A 19806-nucleotide genomic window follows, 5' to 3' on the forward strand; every position below is an offset into this window, starting at 1 on the left:
TCTCTTCTCTTCTCTCCACCAGCTGGAAGAGCTCAGTTCCCCAGAGCTCCAGGATGAATAAGTGGAGACCCAGAGAGCAACAGTCTGGGCCTTCTCTCGCTGTCAGTGATACGGTGGATGACGTTCAATCACAACCGCATACACCCATGCTCGCTTAACTTCCCCTGCTCTTAGAGAGGGATGGGCTCGGCGCTGACAGAAAACCACAGAGGCCATAAGAAGAAACAGATTATGCTCTTTCTCCTCCCTAATGACTTCTGACACTCCTCTCGCTCAACAGTCCTCTTCAGCGCGTCCGTCTCGTCGCGACGTCCACTTGTGTCCTCCTTGTGGCAGGGCCATCTGGGCGTCATCTTGTTAGCTCATTACCAGCGCTGATGGTGCGACGCCGGCCCTTCATGTGACAGTGATAGAGGGCAAGCATACTGGGCTCGTTTGGTGAAAGCGAGAGGTGTGCGTCGCCGGCCGGCCGGCGCTCGTCGTTCTTCTTGCGTTATAGCTCGCCCCGTGTGTGCAACTGTTATGAGTCACGCCGAATGTGATCTGCTCTGCATGCCAGCCTGTTGACTGAGCTAACTGGAGCTAGTGTGTGTTTGTCTGTGAGAGAGAGAGGGTGTCTGTGTTCACACGTACAAAAGCAGTTCTCGGCAGGGTGGAATTCAGGATATTCTGTCTGTCTTTTTTGCCTCTGACATCGTCATTTATGTCCCTCTAATGGGAACAGCCCGGAGGGAAAATACCGAGCTTTCTGCTTTTCAGCGGGCCACTGTTGCCAAGTCTGGAGTTTAAATGCAACTTGGATTCAGTTTATAGTTTATCCAATACGACTACCCGTCGGCTAGCCTGTCCCTCCTTTTTCTATAATAAGGGTCAAATCCTTCCTGCTTTGCTAAACAGTTCTGGAGCCAGATGGACCTTGTTTTGCTTAATTTCAGGATGCTTGTGTTTGTTCGTGTGTCCCCCTGTGTGTGTGTGTGTGGCCCGTGCTAGCGCCGAGGCCACTTGTTTACCGTGTTTGACATGTGAGGAAATCGGTGTGTGTACACTGCGGGGCGTGTGTTTATGTGTGTGTGTTTATAGTCGGGCCTCCCTAAGAACATCTGCCCCCGCGACAGCCTGACAGAAGCCAGCTATGTATACAAGCGATGGGGTTGAGCCGCGGGGCGACGGGGACGGGCCCACGAGCGGCTCACCTTCTCGCGGCGTCGACCCCCACGTTGGAGACGGTTCTCGACTGCTTTTCAGATCTCGCCGGGACAGAGCTGTAGATGTGGCGAATCTCTCTGGAGCAAACATACTGACAGTTTGATGATATGTGCCTTTTCTCCCCGAGTATGAAATGATCACACTGTGTCAACAGCTCTCAGCAGATCTAAACCACACATCAAGAGTGAAGCCATTTCAGAAGCTGCTGCCTCAATGTCTCCATTGTGAGGCCGAGCGGGCATGTGGCTCTATCTAGATGGATCTGAAAGCGGTTTAAGACCGAGACTGTCGCTGCTGGCGGACGATTATTTGATATTGATTGACTTGAATGAGAACAGGACGCATTTGTGCCCTGTGATTACACAAAACGTAGACCGCCCCGAGCAAATAAATCCCTGCTGAAAAATACATTACACAAGAGCTCAACTACAACACGCTTTGCATAACACCAGTTTGTGTTCTTTACAGGCTGAAGTGTCATGTGGGTGAGTTACTGTAATGTTTCACACGGAACCATAATGTCTGTCCGACCTGTGAGTCTATGGGATATTGATTGAAGGGGCAGTAAATATCTCTGCCATATGGAAAGTGCCAACTCTAATAACAGGGGGAAGCAGCAGCGCGGATTTTGTGGATAATGTAGGAGAGAAATAATAATTGGTGAGGGAACACTTCTCCTGGTGTGATAATTACCACACAGATATCAGAGGGAATAGAGTACCTGTTGTGTGTATGTGTGGAGAGTGTGTGTTTGCTTTCACATGACGCACTCATGTGCATTTTAAAAGCCAGACAGAAAGGCTTTGCATGTCCAGCTGCAGAAATGAGACATCAAGAAGAGGTAGCACCTGCATCTGGGGCCGTTGGCATGTTCCCCTGGTAGAGCTGGATTACGTAGTAGAATATAATTGATTTTAATTGATATGTATGGCATGTTCATGCTGCTGCTCAGGAGGAACAAATCAATTTGACACCATTCTGTTGATATGAGCTGCCTCTGCCTCTTTCTCTCTCAGTTCCTGTGCCTCGGGTCCATTCATTCGGCTGCCGAGGCTGCCTGCCAGTGCAACGCTCGGGGCAGAGGCTCGAGTTGACTGGACGGGGGTGGAGAACATGGGGGAAGGGGTGGTTTGAGGCTCTGTAAGGGGCTTTGAGTGGGCCTTAGTGTAGGCGGCGTTTTATATGAAAGTCGGTGAGGGCAGGGTGCTTGAATAGGGGTGGCTGGGAAGTTGGGCTGGGAAGGTCCAGGATGCACCCCACAGTGCTTTTGTGTGCTCTCACATCCGTGTGTGTGTATGTGCATGAGGAGGTGGTGGGGGGGTGTAGCATATGTGAGATCATGTGCTCATATTCACCAGTGGAATGTAAAAAGAGGAGAGGAGGGGGTTCTCCTCTCCTCTTTTGCTTCGTTGTTTTCTGTTCTCTCTCCACTGTGCTGTAGCGTAGGTCTGTTTGTATAAGCTCTTTACAGGATTGAGCACGCTGTGGAGCCATCCAGATGAAACAAAACCAACCTCATTTGGTTGTTTTGAAAATGATTCTCTTTATTTTGTTTGGTCCAGGCAGATCCACCTCGTTTGACATGAGGGGGATAAAGGCTCGCTCTGGTTCGGGGTCATTTCCCAGAAACATTATTTGTATCTGCACAGCTCTTCCTCTGTGCACTCAAACTTCTTTCATCAACAGGTCTTATAAAGTCTCCAGACAACATGAATGAAAGATGCAATTCAAACCTCCCTTTTCCCCCCTTTTTTCCCTTTCGACCTCCTCAAAAGTACAATAATCTTCAGTCACTCGTCTCCTCCTCTCCATTGCGTGGCTGTGTGTAGCACCGGAGTGGTGCTGATTAAGCCAACGGAGAGACAAACAGGAGACAAAGTCCCAGCCCACCAGTTTAGTTTCACATCCTGGACTGGAGCTGGGCTGCAGCTTGCCAAGTGGAGGGCTTTTAAACTGGGCTAAACACTAATTGCTGCCCTATTTCTTTTATGTTGCTTCTTTCCCATCTGCGATGGCGCTTCCAGACCTCCACAGCAGCCAGAGCCTCATTATAGCAGACAGTTAACAAAGGCTGGGAAACAGAAGCGGAGAATTCACTTAGGATAGCTATCTAACGGCCAACTAGGAGGCCTGCTCGGAAAATTGAATCAATGACAGGGGCCGGCTTGCGATTAAATCCTTCAGGGATATTAAGACATTAAGATTTTGGAAATCTTAATTATTCATCTAAATTGTTGCGCCTTGCTTTGATAATGGAATAAACGGGTTGTAAAACTGAGAAAATGGGGGTTTAAGGCTCATTGTTTTATTCCTGAGCCAGACTTTTTGGAATTTTTAACACTTGTGAAACAACATTTGAAGAAAAAAAGTTGCCAAGAATTTTTTTTTTTTGGTACCTACAAGGAAAATAGAAAACAGCTACTTGTTGAGGGAAACAAATCGAGGTCTAATTGTGATTTCTCCTCTGGTTTCATGCTTGTTTTTCTGTAGGTGTTTTTTTGTGTGTAGAGAAAGAATGAGAGGGGGGGAGGAGGAGGAGGAGGAGGAGTGAGGGGGAGGATGGAGAGGGAGGCGATGAGAGAAAAACAGAATGAAGGAAATGTTGAGGAGGTGAATGAGAGGGAAGGATAAAGCGAGAGGGAATGAGATTGCCTCGCAGAAATAGAGGGGGCTGAGATTGGGGGGGATCGAGGGAGGAATCGAGAGAAGGTGGGGAGGGGAGGGGGTGGTCAGCAACAAAGCCTAATGTTGCCATGGAAACTTGTTTATGCCTCACTGATGCATCTTGTAGATCCAATTAGAGACTGATTGTGTCTGTGTCTTCATAGACTCATGCACGTGTACTCATGCATGGCGTGCACACACACACACACACGCACACACACACACACACACACACAAACATATGTATGCTTATGCACACACACACACACACACACACACACAGAGGAGCACATGCAGAGTGTTGCTGTTGAAAACCAGCAAATTGTTGGGCGATGTAGGACAAAAGGAGACCCCGCGTTCTCTCTCTTATCGGCCCTTGAATTAGCGCAACCCCTCCCCTCACCCCACCGGCCCCCTCCTCACCCCCGTGTGCATCAGACAATAGTAGGGAAATAACGTCTCACCCGCTTCCAAGCCCTGCACAAGAGCTTCCATCCGCACATGCTTTCATGACATCATATTCAGCAAAAAAAAAAAAAAAACAGACAAAAAGACAAGAAGTGGGGGTTGACATAGAGGATTTTGACCGTTTTGCAAATTTCATTTTGCATTTATCTCTTTTGTGAATGAAGTCATTTATTTGGTAATGCCCCTTTCCAAGAAGAATGGCCATGAATGTTAATCCAATCATGTTCATTTTCATGGGGGGGGTGTTCCTTCAGAAAATGGGACTTTTTTAAAATGATCGTTTCTTACAATGGCTGGCTGTTTGCCAGCGTTAAACATCAGCAGAGGGTTGGCGATTTGATGCCCCCCCCCCACCTCCACTTGCACTCACACTTCTCTATCAGTCTCTGTCAGGAGGCATCACGGTCCTCCTCTCGCTGGGCCTGTCTGAAGAGTCAGTTATTTAGTGGTGAAATGATGTGTGTGATGATGAAATGAGGGGCTGTAGATAAGGTTAGATTACACTCTGAGAGAAAAAGAAGGGCGAGACAGTGAGAGACAGAGAGGGGCCCGGCCCCTGATGTCTTGTTAAAACGTGAGGGATCAGAAAGAACAACAAATGCATTGCGCGCTGCTAAATCCTGCTTAAATCCGCTGGCATGGGCAGATCTAGCAGATAGCCCCGCTGCTGTGCTCGCTGTCTGCAACCACAACACACACATACACACATACATGCACGTACATAAACACACCCGTGGTCAGTCCGGCTGTCTGGGTTAATGCTTGGCTAACTGGGACAGCAGAGCTGAACCATGTTGACATTTTAAGCCTCAAACAAGTCCAGAACAATGATTCAGCCCGACTGCCCCCCCATCAGACCGCAACCTCAGCCCATTTTGCTGACCGACTAGCACACATACACACACATGCAGACATGCATAAACATACACACCACTGCCCAAACACACTGCAAGTACTCAGAGTGCCCCCACCCCCTCTCTTCACACACACTTACACACACACACACACACACACACACACACACTGGGTTTCCTCCTGTTCCCCACCTTTAGTGAATAAAAGAGAACAAGAGCTGATCTGATTGAGTTGGCAGCCGAGAGCGAGGTGGAGAGGTACAGTAAGGCCAGATGGATTATCTTAATCCTCCACTAGATGATCATGGCAGAAGGAAGATGAACCAGGAAGCCTTAACCTGCCAGCTGACCCCTGCGCACTGTTTTCCTCCAGAAACGCAGACCTCTGAAGTAGATATTATGTGGAAGCACCGGTCTTATCTGGAACTCCGAAAATATGAGAAAAGAAATCTGTCGCATTCTTTCTATGTAATCCTATCTATAGCCCTTTCTGCGGCAGCCATTTTGTGTCGGCCCGTCTTGTTTCCTTTTGGTATGCTTTGATTCAGATCCAAGTGTGAGAGAGAACTTCAGAGGATTTGTGTGAAACGCTCTGTTGACTAATGCTGAACAACTTCAAGCTGCTACATGTAGTGTTTTTTTGTGGGGCCAAATTAACTACACTCAGCTGTAAAGGCCACGCCAGACAAATCTAAACCCATAACTCCTATAGCTCAAAGTATTAAGACTGTATAAACTGTTGTTGAATTATATGGCTGCTTTTCCAGACTTCCTTTTTTACGTGTTAATAACAGTTTATCTTTTTCGTCTCGTCCTCCAGGTTTGTGGCTGGGAAAGGCTTGGTGATCTACCCGGACATCGGGGACAAGCTGGACATCATCTGTCCCAAAGCGGACCAAGGAAGAGATTATGAGTACTACAAACTGTACCTGGTGAAGAGGGAGCAGGCCGAGAGCTGCAGTACTGTCCTCGATCCCAACGTCCTGGTCAACTGCAACAAGCCCGAGAAGGACATCAAGTTCACCATCAAATTCCAGGAGTTCAGCCCCAACTACATGGGCTTGGAGTTCAAGAGGAACGTCAACTACTACATCACCTGTAAGTCTGTCATAAAAGATGATTGATTGTTGATATTTAGCTTTTTAACCTTCATTTAACCGGAGAAGCCTGACTGAACAACCTGAGTAATAATCTGTGCTTCACACTCAGTTACACACAGTCACACCTGGGAGTTTCCTAGTAAAACTGCATTTTAATGGCCGCTGCAGCAGCCCCATAGCAACAACTGGAGGTTATGTGCCTTCCTCGTAGCGAAGTGCTGTTAGGTGACTTATGAATGCTATTTATACTTTTTTTGGAATATTTTAGGGTAAGGAAATAGAAATTTATGCAGTGGTAGGAAAGTAGATTTACTGAAGTTCAGTACTTGAGCTCAGTTTTGATACTTCAGTTTGATGCTGCTTTACACCTTCTGCCTGCTATTTTTCAAGAGAAAAACATCCTTAATATAGTTGCACTGCAGTTAACATTAGTTACACCGGAATGCTAATGAATGAAATGAAATGAAAAATACTTTATTTATCCCAGAAGGGAAATTCAATCTTGTAAAAGCTCACTTTTTAAAAATTTGTTTTTATTTTTTTAATCAATATAACATATATTCTATACAACAACAACAATAATGCACCATATTGATAATAATAGTAACAAAAAACAACTCGTTTGGGCTTCAATGTACCGTCTCTTTTATAGAAATTCTTATGTTTTGAAACTAGTCCCGAATTCTAGTTATTTTCTGGAACGTTTCTCGAAAATTGTTCCAGAAATGACAAACCTGACAGTAAAATGACAGTGAAAATCTTTCCCTTTCTGCCTAACTACAACGTTTTAACTCGTGATTCTTTAAGTATATGTTGGTAATAATACATTTTAAACATAGTGCCTTTACTTTAACTGAGTATTTTGTCTTTGTAGTGTGACTACATTTGCTGACAACAAACAAAAACAATCTGTAGACACGGTGCACACTTTTCCTTCTGACTTTTTAGACACAGTGAGGTTTTGAGTAATGTACCATGTTAAACTGTTCTGTGATAGTTTTCCAATTCAAACTCTATTTTGCAGCAGTATTGGTGGATTTTCACCATCTGTATGATGTTTCATGAGACAGGCAACAACATTGGAAAACCTGAAACAATAATACAGTTGGTTTCTTTTTCCACATAAGTTGTGAATGAAAAAATATTCCAAATTCTAAAACAGTTTTCTTTTACATTGAACAGTCGGGCATTTTAAACCTTTGAACATTTCAGTTATAATCAGTCGCTGTCTGTGTGGCTACCAATGAAACAACAACACAGTGGCTGAAATAACCAGCAGAAGAACTTCGTTGCTTTCTTCTTCTTGGTCATCTGGACTTCTGATGATTTCTAACAATGACCACAGGTTCAGGAGGAGATCGTAGAGAAGTCAGTGCAGCTTGAATCACTGTAGATTCTTGTTTTCTGGTGGGTTTGGGCTCATCCTCCTCCACTCTGGGCTTTATATCTGTAACCTCACTTTTCTGGATATGTATGGACTTTCAGTAAGGAGTGTTCATGGAGTTGGACTGGGTGTTAGTTAGTCAGTTTCCTGGTCAAGTCATCATGTGATGTAGAAACATCCTCTTCCTCCAGGATGTGGTTTTTACTTGCTACGTCATTTCATTTGGATTTCAGTAATGTACAAACTTCCAGTAAAGGGTGTCCAGCTGTCAGGTGGAGGTGACGCCACAGCAGGCTCTGTTTCTGGACTGGGTGTTGGCTGCTCTGTTTTAATCAATTTCCTGATAAAGCTATCCTGTGATGTAGAAACATCCTCCTCCTCCTCCTCCAGGATGAGCTTTTCATTTGTAATCTCACAGTTCTGGATATTAGTAATGTATGTAGTTTCAGTAGGGGGTGTCCAGGGAGTTGAAGGAGGTGACGCCACAACAGGTTCTGTCTCTAGACTGCTTTGTTTCATTAGAGTTTCCAGTCAAGTCAACTTCTGATGTTTCACTAAGTTCATCAGTAGGAATCAAAGGTGGAACCACAGCAGAGTCTCGTTCTTTGGTTGGTTCTGGGTCCTTCTCCTGGTTAGGAGCTCTTGGAGATGACATCACAGCAGAGTCTGTCTCTGGACTGGGTTTTGCCTGCTCTGTTTTAATCAAGCTCCTAGTCTGTAATGTAGTAATGATCACAGATTCATCGGGAGGAGTCGGAGCTGAAACCACAGCAGAGTTTGTCCCTGGACTGGGTGTTGGCTGCTGCATTTCAGTCAAGTTTCTCATCAAGTCATTTTGCACTGCGGCATTGAGCGCAGGTTCAGGAGGAGAAGTCAGAGGTGCTGGAAAAACTGGAACTCCAGTAGTGAGTTTTCAGGTACATTCTCACTGGTCTGAAGTTGCAGAAGGTGTCAGAGGATTTGGCATCACCACAGTGTCTCTCTGGACTAGGTGTTGGCTGCTCCTCCGTTACAGCGAGGTTGAAGTCGTCCTAAACTGTGGCAGGAAGTTCAACAGCAGGTGGCAGATGAGGCAACACTTTGGGGTTCTGAGGGTGAAACATCCCACAAATCTGCCCCACTGCGACATCAACAATTGTACTTGTTACTGCACTGGTGCAAAGTTCTCGATTCTGTTCTCCAGAACGTCACGTTGGACACAACTGTCTGATGTCTGTTTGGATAGACAGCAACATGTGGCATTATGCTCCATGCTGGTGAGAACATCAGAGACTCAGACTTGTAACACCAACAGACAGTTTGCTGAGCTTCTGGGATGGCGTGTTTAGCAGGGGACGAGAGGGAAGCAACCAGAAGCCCAGCAGGACTCCGGGAACTACCTTTATCACCACTTCTTGTGGACTGAGCGGTGTGGAGCTGGGTGCCTCCTGCTGCTGCTTCTCTCTCAGGCACTCAGCACAGTAACGCTGAGGACTTTAGGATCTCTGTAGGTTGCAGTCAATCAAATAAAATTATAAACCCCTTCAGAGTATGACAGAATTTTAAAAACACTGCAGTTTAACTGTTAACGAATGTGTGCCGAATGTGATTTACAGAAAATATCGAGGTAAGGCCTCTGGGGACTTGGCTTCAAACTCAACATCCCTCATTTTATTGCTGATGTTTACTGCCCACACCTGAAACAAGAAAGTAGATATGCAGTTTTTACCATATTTAAAGGAAAAATCTGCGTAATGTTGCAAAACTACCATTAATTTCCCACCGTTTCTAGTCTTGCCAGCATGAGAAGAGGCTTGACGTCGTTATCCTTCTAATTCTTCAGTTCAAGCCCCCAAATGCTTTAAACAGAAACAAAACAGAGGGTTTATTTCAATTTCACAGACAGATTGATGGTTAAGGTAAAAAGGTGGACAGTCTGTATAAGTCTCAACGTTCCTTCACGGTACTTTTGCTCAACAAGTCGATCATGTCTTCAGCAGGCATGGGATCAGGTTTTCCTCCTGAAGGTTTAGGAGCTGCGCCATTAATGCAATCTACAAAAAAATTAAGAAGACAGGTCACGTTTAAACACGACAAGTCAGAGTTTATCAGACTTTACCTGGCTTTTTATGTGGGTTTTCGGCTCGGAGGTATTGTAGGTCCGACCTGAGACTTGTAGCTGTTAATATTCCAGCAGAGCCTCGGAGCCCGATCGTATTTTGGTGTATCAAACAACACCTCTGAGAGAAATAAGACAGTGCTACTCATTAGTCAGCTTTAAAAAATACATCAAAACATCTAACTCCAGCGAAAACAAAAATACTCTCGCACACCCTGATGGGTCTGTAGATTCGTCTGTTTCCTTCAAGAAACCCCATTGATGTTTTCGTTGCTATATATCTCAATACAGAACAAAGGCGAACCGACAGCGAAAATTTCACAAGTGCAAGTTCAACGATAGACTGGAGAGCGCTCAATCACGGCTGATTTTCCCGCACAAATGAACAGAGTGTTAAGGGGTGAAGAGTGTGTGAGCTCTGATTGTTGAGCCTATTTAGGAACCTGGAACAGAACTCCTGATGACATTCTGGCGGGTCACCAAGGAAACAGCTTTTTTTAATTTTTTTTTTTAAAGTTCCCTGTTGTTAAATAAAAAATAAAGCGTATAGGTCACTGCTGTGAAAAGATCCATATACTTTATAATGCATAAAACAATTTGGTCAGCACAATTCAAGCTGATGGTCACAGCAACCCCTATTAATTAAATGCCAACACATTGTCACCCAGAGAAATCCTCTGGTGTGTGATAGGGTGACATTTAATATTTCTCAAGTCAAGTCAAATCTTGCAGATGAAGCCGTATATATGTATGTATATCTGCAAAAAAAAGTTGTAAAAGATCTTCAAAAGGAACAAACGGGCTCAGAGGTGCCACAGCCATGACAGAGAAGTAATGAGATACAGACTGAACGGTTTTGGCCGTTTAATGGGATTCTACAGAGGCTTACATACTGTAGCTTTGTTCGTAATGCAAAGAGGCGGCGTTGTTTTAGGCATTACGTCCGCCTTATCTGTTTTTTTTATTTCATATTTTGCGATTCCTGAAATCCAAAAGTTAGCTGAAATTAGAATTTGTGTTGTGTTTCATGTCAGGACGCTGCCAGTTGGGGGTTTTTCTGCCACATCTATAATTGATTCCACCCCGAATCTACGTAATGATTCGAGATGCAATGTCTAAACGAATACGCAACAAGCTGCCTCATGCCAAAGAGCGTCTGGCACAGTGAGAAATCAATAGAGGCTCTGCAGCCCATTAGATTAAAAAAAAAAGGAAACGGACCAACCGCTAGTCTCCTCTAATGAAGCATGATGTATAATATTGTTACATCTAATATGACATAATTGACTTTTTAATATTTTTTAAATATCCATAAAACACTTAAATTATTCATCTCCTTGCATCACATTTTCCTGAGTATGAATACAGTTATTCCCTGGATGATTAACTATATGCCTTTAAAGTTTTGAACTCCCTGAGAAGGTATAAAGCTTCCAGAGCGTTTATTCTCCAAAACAGCTTTTCTTTTTTTCTTATTTAACATCCTTCTCCTCTGAAAGAAAAAGCCACGCAAAATTAAACACCACATATGTTTTTTCTTTTGGTCTGCAGCAGTTCAATCGATATTTGTGAACTCTCCCTCAAAGACAGAACGCAGGGAAGCATGAAGCTTGTGATGTTATCAAGCGACAATTTTGGAGGAGGGGCCGCTCCCGTGGCAACGTATCATGTGGACTTTAAGAAATATTTCTTTGAGCTTTATTACGCCCACATGTCTGGAGAAAACACCTTTGGGCATTTTACGGCGTTCTTCTTTAAGTTTTCCGCGCCGACCGTTTCGCGGGGCCGCTCCGCATATTGTCTCCTGATTACATCATAAACGTTTTAACCGGCTTTATTAGTGACATGTGCGTGGGCATGCGTCTCGACATCATCAAAGCTAAAACATCTTTACTTTGGGTCGAATTTGCTTTCATACAACGCTGTCTCCGCTGCATGTCAGCAGTCTTGCTGATGTGTGTTTTATGCAAGCATTAGGAATACTTAACGCTCTCTCCACGGTGCTTCAGACTGTGAACTCATAACGGCAGCCAGTTGTAAATCCTTCACAGGGGAGTCTGGTCGTACAGGATCCTGCCTGATGGTGCATCATTATTAGGCTCATATACTGTAACGTTTTTCGCGTCAGCAGTAATCGGATGTAGTATTTGTCTTGGTATTATGTTAATGTTGTTGTCCTTTGCAACGGGAAGAGCTTGTTTTATTTATTCCACTGCAGCCTGTGCATACACCGTGACACACTTCATCTATCATTTAGATAATAGCCATGCGCCGTCGCCTTATGTGTGTGTGTTATGTGTGGGTTTTTTCCTGAGAGCACCTGCGCCCAACACGCTCCTCCTGCTTTACCTCTAAAGCAGGGTCCGCCGTGTATGTGCTGAGGCGCCTTTAGGCCAGCTTATCCCCTCCTAGAAGATGTGAGTGCGTTATCCCACCGTCTCTGCTGGGAATGCGGTCCGGTCAGCCAGCAGAGCGGCGTAAATCTGCTCGGCCTATAAAGACCTGGCTTATCTGGCCTGATTAACGGTCATATGTGGCAGACACCAGGATGCATAGGGAGTGGACATTCCATCTTCTAGCGGGCTTTTTTTTTTCCTTCTTCTCGTCCACCCCCCTAGTTTGTCTCTGTTAGCCCTTCATCACCCCTCCACCTCCCACCCCTGCTTCTGCAGAATAGGCAACAAAAGGTGTGGGGTAAAGTAAGCAACAAATGGTGTTTGCGTATGCGGCTCCCGGGGCCTTGGCGTCACCGCAGGGGTCCCATCCAGTCGGTCCCGTCCATCCAGGTTCAGCTCTGACAGGAGTTGTGTTGGGGTCGGGTGGAGGGGGGTTAAAGGTCAAAATTCACGACCGAAGGGTCACGGAAACGCAGCAGGGGGTCGGTAATGATAACCCCGCACTGATCTAAACCCCAGACCAGCAACAGCTTGTGTTGTCCATCAGCACCCCCTCCACTACCCCCCTACGAACACACGCACACACGCTCACATAGTATATATACATACACCTTCCCACCCCCCTGGTGCACGAGTGAACAAACTGGTTATATTTCACTGCGTTGTCTAAACACAGGATATCGAATGAGCTGTTTGTGAGGAAAATGGCTTTGCCGAGTTTAGAGCGGGTGGTGGTGGTGGTGGTGGGGGGGAGGTTTAGAGTCAGGAGAGAAGTGATTTTAGACAGGAGGCTTTTAAGGAAAAGGAAATATAATGGGGAAAATGAGCAACAGAGCGGGAACGAGAGAGAGAGAGAGAGAGAAGGGACAAGCATACATGCCCGTGCAAATATATACACAGACAGTCTTTATACCAGCCGAGCCTGAAACGTGTCCCTCCATTTTCTCTCCCATTCGCCTCCTCATTGAAATAACGTTGCATGACTGCTCGGTGATATGTTTGCGGCGGTTAGCTAGACCGGTGAGCTTCTGTTCTATATTAGGGTAGGGCCACGAGGCAGTAAACAGAGGCAGCCTGTCGTCATGCTCCTCTCTTCTGCCTTGATTTCCTGTGTAGCGGGCAGGGTAAGCCTGATCCCTCCTGACAGCTGTCACTCTCCATCGCAGTGTACCGACGTGGACTCTGACACACACCGACTTCCCCGCTAGAACACAGCCGCAGTGGAGCACATGCTGTCTCACCTCCCGAAGATTGTCTCAGAGAAACACATAATGCCCGCTAGCAGCAAAGCGGCAGAGTTGATTTTCGCTCTCTGTTTTTTTTTTTTTTTTTGACTTTGCAGGTAGATCCACTTGTAACTCCCACTAGTTGTTTATTCAGGATGCGCACTTTACTGTGTTAGAATAAAAAGCTGTGTTTATTCCCGTGACTTGCCGAACATAGGTGCTGACCCTGTGTTTGAAAAACAGTGGCGATAAGAAATTATCTGACAAAGTGCGCTTGACACTGTGGGATGATCTTTTTTGCGGTGCGCACACCTGATAGGATTAAGGTTAGGAGGCATGTTGCATATCAGGAACATTCATTCTTGTTAGCGTGGGCTCGCTTTGCTATCTGTTATTTTTTTTTTCCTCAACAACCTACACATTATGCACTTGTCCATCCGAATGCGCCCTAAAGGAATCCTCTTCCCCTGGGCAATATGCACATATCTTCTTTTCCTTTGCAACTCAGCCTCTTCTCCTCTTTATTTGCCCTTGAGGGAGTTGAAGGTCAAGGTTGAAATCCCTGGCCCGGCTGCAGCGGATCACAAGATCCTCCCCTGCCCTACATTTGCGAGGACATAAACACTCTTAACATATGTGCACAGGCGCGCTCCCACGCAGGTACTCGCTTTAATAATGCAACGGGAGCTCACGAGCGCGTTCACACACGTACGGATTGAAGGCTCGCGCGCAGTCGAACGAACACAAACAACTCGCAGGCGTGCACCTCGATGCGATGTGGCGCAATAACACTAATCTGATTAGAAAAAAAGTGTTAAATGTCATCTTTTAAAGTTAACATAAAATTATCATAATCAAATCGCGGCTCCTCGGAAAGGCGGTCGTCGGCGGAGCGTTCGAAACAGACCAAGGCGTTTTGATTGTCAGATTATAGAGATGCAAATAACTCACACATTGGCCACTCGCAATTAAATAAAATTTCTGCCGAGAAACGATAACTGTTAACATCTGGTAACCTCCCTCTGTAAAATCACGCTCAAGTATTTTAATTACAAGCCAGAGACACTGTGCAGGATTTTCCTTTCGCATCGATTATGGACTCTCCCACATAGTTGTTATGAGTGGAGAACAAAGGATGTTTTGTTTGATGTATTGCACACTTGTCAGATTGTGGACTTTCAAAACCACTAACAGAACCTGAAATAATGGTTTGTATTGTTGGCAAACATTTCTATCAGTCTGGCTTCAAAATCAGAAGCTCCAAAAAAGGCTCTGATTTATTGAAGTTATTATTTCGCATCCTTTGATTGTTATTAATTCACAAATCGACTTTACGTTTTCAGTAAATTATCATAGATAGCAAAAAAGAGTTGGATTTACACAGAAAGCAAAAAAAACTTGTCAGAGTGATTGTCATTGATGTTACTGATTGGTGTTTTAAGCAGCTAGCAGTAAGCCTTAACGGATTTCGTTTTCAAAGTAAACCCAGCTAACAGGTCAGGTTAGCACCGGCACAACAGCACGGCCCGGGATAAGGAGATTTAACCGCCTCCCCCCCAGTGAGTGACTATGGCCCAGTGTTTATTAGAGTGCCAGTGTAATATATGACTTTGTGCTTGCTTTGCAAATCTATCCAGGCTGCCTCTGCTACTTCTCCTTTGGATATTTCATTCAGAGAGGGTTAGCAGGCACAGCGTTATTGTCGCTGGTTATTGCCTTTCGTTTATTACAGAGGAGTTTGTTTAGAGTGGAGGGAGGGGCGGGGTGGGGGGGTGAAATCGAGGGGTGTGGGGGGGCATGAGGACTTTCTTTTAGAGGGAGGGCTGCTCACGTGGCTGTACAAGTGAATGGTAACCATTGGTTACGGCTGAACCCGTCGCTGCTAGATGAAGCTGATATATTCATGTATTCATCTCAATTAGTCTGCTTCGTGCATCTCCAAACGCAGACACTCATCCCTCCTCGGCTGTGCTCCATGCTTATCTTATTAGAATATTTTATCCTGCACGCAAGGCCTCCCTCTCTGTCTTTCCTACTATGTCATCCCCCCCGTTTGCGCTCCTTAAACCATCCGTTTCTATTTCCATTATTCTGCTCTCACGTTACAAAGTTGTGTGTGTGTGTGTTTGCAGGCTGCTGTGGGAAGTCTGTGTTCGAGTCATTTCTGTTAACTGATAACTTAGATCTCCTCTCAGCACACCGACCGCGAGAAAACCACAGAGAGCTAACTCTGAAACAACAACACCGTTGATTTTTGTTTTCCTCCTCTCGGCTAACAAAGTCATTTGTCGAACGGCTCTTTCTCTTACAGCGATTTTCAATTGTCGAAAGTAGCTTCCTGGATTTCTTTTTTTATCTCCATTCGCTATGCTAAAAAACATCTCTGTGGTTTATGCAACCCTAAAATAGCTTCAGGCAAAAGGAGAGGAGACAAGTTAAGGCTGCTGGATAGATGCATGTTTGGAGTCCATGGTGATTAGGAAAGTAAATGTAGGACACGAAAAGATGAGCATCATTGTCCGTAAGGAAAATTACGTCGGACAATGGTGTACTGCTTTGTAAAAAAAAAACACAAGCACAGGATAAAACAATGAAAGCCCATAATCTAAAACACTCTGCAAATGCATATTTCCCTTTCCATCTGAGATGTCTGAGGTTGTTTGCCCTCTGCTTTGCCAACAACACATATTCTCAGTGTCTTTCTTCTCCGGCCAATAGCTAAGCTCAAATCACAGCTCTCTGTCAGATGGAGCTTGCTCTCCCTCTCCACCATCCCTAGAACAGTGGTTTGTCTTTTCCAAGGCACACTCTGAAATGGCTTTGTTTTCCGACAGCCATTCAGTGGCACCCTCAGCCAGGGCCTGCCAAGAAGTCCGCCTCCCCGAGCTGGAGCCCCGGCTTGTTTACACAAACTCATCGGAGAAATATGGATGTATAATTATAGAGGTTGTTAGTTTTAATGTCGCATCCTCGCTATGGAAACCACTGCATGCTTGGTCAGCTACGATGAGGGGTGGCTGATGAAACTCTGACCGGGTATGGCGTGAACATTTCTGTGGAAAGCGTTTTGGGGGAGCAAGAAGAGAGAGAGGGGAAAGAAAAAAAAAAAAAAGAGGAGCTTCTTGATGGAATTGAATCAGCGTCGAGCAGAGCAAACAAACATGAATCACAAGGCGGTGATAGAGATTGCTGTGGTTGTCCAACGCATAAATACAGAGTCTAAATACTGCTCTGCAGGGCCAGGACCAAGCCCGTTTCTGTGAATTCAGCTCAGTGGCAAAATGTCCATGTTCCATTCCAGCACGACCGCAGGCACACAAACACAGTAACAGGAGCAGACAAACACACAGGAGGCGTGTGTGTGCACAAACACACAGGCATAAATAAGCACGAAGCCACATAAGCAAATTCAAATATATATATATATAAAAAACACTATATATATATATATATATACACTCATAAGCTCACTCTAGCATGCAAATAGATGCTCGCACAAAAACACAATGTGCTCGCACACATCCGTCCTCCATCTCTCAGCACAAATTTGCCGGCCTAATAGAGGCTGCTGTCTGCATTGTGCATTTGTTAATGCACATTCAAGAGAACTGTAGCTTAACTGAGCACAAGATATTTTCAGTCAGCAGTCCCGCGGGTGTAAACGTGCGCGCTGCCGGGAGTTTGTGCATGATGGATGGATGGATGAATGCTGAAGAGGAAAAATACCTTCAAATAAATACGTGTTGTGTTTGAGTTCGGGCTGCCTCTCGCGACGACTTGATGATTTCGTAGACAGCGCCGGCACAATTTTTTACCTCCCGTTCCAAACCCACGGGTCCAATTTCTTCCTCTCTTTTCTCCCTCTTTTTTTTCTCCTGCAACTTAATCTTTCTCTCCATCCGCCTTTGCCATTCCACCTATTTTCTCTCCTCCTTAGATCTCCCCACTTCTCCTCTCTCTCTCTCCCCTCCCTCCTCCCATCTCTCCTGCACAGTGACAGATCCTTCAGGAAATTGTTTCGAGTCTGCCAGACATTTTTGTGTTGTAGCTGTTTATTTGTGCTGGGGGCACGGGGGTCCGGAGCCTCCGTCTCTCTCCGCCGTCGGACTAGAGGTTAAGCTCCTGAACTCCTTCACCGCCCCGTGCCAAAAAACACTGATCCTCGATCAGCGTGGCTTTACCGTGTAACCGATACCAGGGATGAGGAGAGAGGAGCACCAGAGAGGATGTAATCAGTGCGTGTGTGTGTGTGCGCATGTGTGTGTGTGTTTGCGCATGTTTGTATATGTGCGTCAACTGCTGGCTTTGTGTGTATTAGGATGTAATCAGCAGTATTTTCTCTGTGGTCGGCTCTGCGCTCTGATTGGGGTTTTGGTGAATAACAGGGGAAGGGAGGGAAAAGTGTGTCTTTTCCTGCTTCTTGTGTTGCAGCCTGGCCTCTGAAGCCTCGCTGTGGTTTGGAGCAGCACTTGGAGCTCTGGTGCTTTACACATCAGCTACATTAGAGCCTCTATCCATTAAATATCTATCTGTGTGCATGTGTGTGTGTGTGTGTCTCTTAGTGTTTGTGTTTGTGTGCATCAGAGCTGCCCCGATTTGGGACCCATGTTGGCTGCAGTCAGCTTTGTTCAGTCGCCTCCATGTTAGCAGGTACAGGAGATTCCCCCAGGGTTTAGACACACGGGCTCACACACACGCACACTCGCGTGCAATAATTCACACGCATGCACGGTCACAGGGACACGTGCACGCCCACACACCTGTGCACTGTCCTCTCTCTTTCTCTCCCCGCCGCTCTCTATCTCTGCCTTTGTTCTTCCTTTTACAGATTTTGTTTTTGTGGACAACAGATGGGCTGACATCGACTCTCTCCTCTATAACAAGTACACTCTCTGTCTCTCGCTCGGTCTCTGACATCTCTCTCTCTCTCTCTCTTTCTATCTCTCTCTATCTCTGCCCATCTCTCTGTCTTTTCTGTCTAATCTCTCCAGTGCTCCCAACAATTTGCCAATCGCTTGTTCGAGGCATTTATCAAGCAAAAAAAAAAATGTCAATCCCTGATTGCCGCAACCTCTGTTTCTGCTGCAGCTTGTAACAATTAGGAGAAAAAAAACACCCTACCTGGCAGAAATGATTAGGTGCATGCTTACATCTTTATGCTGCTCTGACCTGTTCATCACACAGGCAGGGTCATTAGCCCGAAGGCTGTTTTCTCACCTGCATCGCCGCGCTCACCTTGTCTCTCCTTGCACGCCGCATCTCGGTGCGCTTCCCTCCCACTTAGACCGGCTTTTGTTTTTGCATTCCCTATTTGAGATGGCGAGCGCTGAGCCCGCGGTAAGAGTTATTGTTTGTTTGTTTGTTTGTTTGTTTCCCATCTTTGATGTGTGTTGTTGTGCCGAGGAAACACAAGGCTGGCTCAGTTGTCATAACTCTCTTCTGGAGGCCAGATTGAAAAGGTCAGTGAAAATGAAGCCGCTCTCTCTGTGGAGGATGAATGGATATAGTGTAGGAGCTCCACGCAGACACACACAGGAGACTCGCACATATGTACACACACTTGGACATCTAACGCATTTGCATAAATGCACACACAGACACACATGGCACCTGTGAGCCCTTTTTTTTTTTTGCTGAAGGCTTTTAGGATATTTTTTTTCCACCATCATTGTTAACTTGTTCCATTGCCTTGGCTCTGGTTTGTCTTTTGGGGTATGTTTACTCATAGATTACCTCCTCAGTCAGTCTAGATTTTTGGAGCCTTGTGGCCTTTGACATACCGCTACTATCTCTCGCCGCATTCCGATCCGTCCCAGCGGTTCTTTTATCAGGCTGATTTGTAACTCGTGGACCTTTAGAGGCGGATCGAAGAGGACGACTCCTCTCCAGAGTCCACGGTCCCATATCACCTCTGCAGACGACCGCAAAGGGCAGAGAAAAGGCGGGGAGGATCAGTTTTATCATCAGCTGGGATTTAGCGAGTGAACCGTGGTTCACCTCGTGTGATTACCAGTGCAAATGAAGCAAGACGGAAACTTTAGGGAGCCTCCTGCTGAGGAACAAGCTTGCTAAGAGACCTTCTGTGTACATCTGTCAGCTGACTACACATGTGTGGCCTGACAATAGCAGCACCACCCGCGAATGTGGCTGTTACTGGATGTTTCTGTGGCAAATAACTCCTGGGATTTATAATAGGCTCAGTTTAATACAAAGGCATTTTCATGGGCAAAATAATAGGATAATCAGACTCTGTACTCTGTTTTATTACAAGAATAAGGAGCTCAGAGCACTGTGGTTTGCTTTGCATTACAAGTTTATTTGTTAAATGTGACTGAATGCTGTCACTGCGTTTGCACAACCACATGAGTAAGCATTTATACGAAAGCAGTAGTTTTCCACTCAACAGGGGC

At 45.6% G+C, this 19806-nt stretch overlaps 1 protein-coding gene across 1 annotated transcript in view; it reads left to right on the forward strand.

The window, feature by feature from the left end:
- The window catches only part of efnb1 (ephrin-B1), a 57448-nt gene that overhangs the window by 18739 nt on the left and 18903 nt on the right, over positions 1-19806 (forward strand). Inside the window, exon 2 of the mRNA XM_008278144.1 lies at positions 6013-6290. Within this exon, the coding sequence (XP_008276366.1) occupies positions 6013-6290 (278 nt within the window). The remainder of the gene's footprint in view (positions 1-6012; positions 6291-19806) is intronic.

This window comes from Stegastes partitus, unplaced genomic scaffold (assembly GCF_000690725.1).
Source record: "Stegastes partitus isolate 25-593 unplaced genomic scaffold, Stegastes_partitus-1.0.2 Scaffold116, whole genome shotgun sequence".
Classification (NCBI taxonomy): Eukaryota; Metazoa; Chordata; class Actinopteri; family Pomacentridae; genus Stegastes; species Stegastes partitus.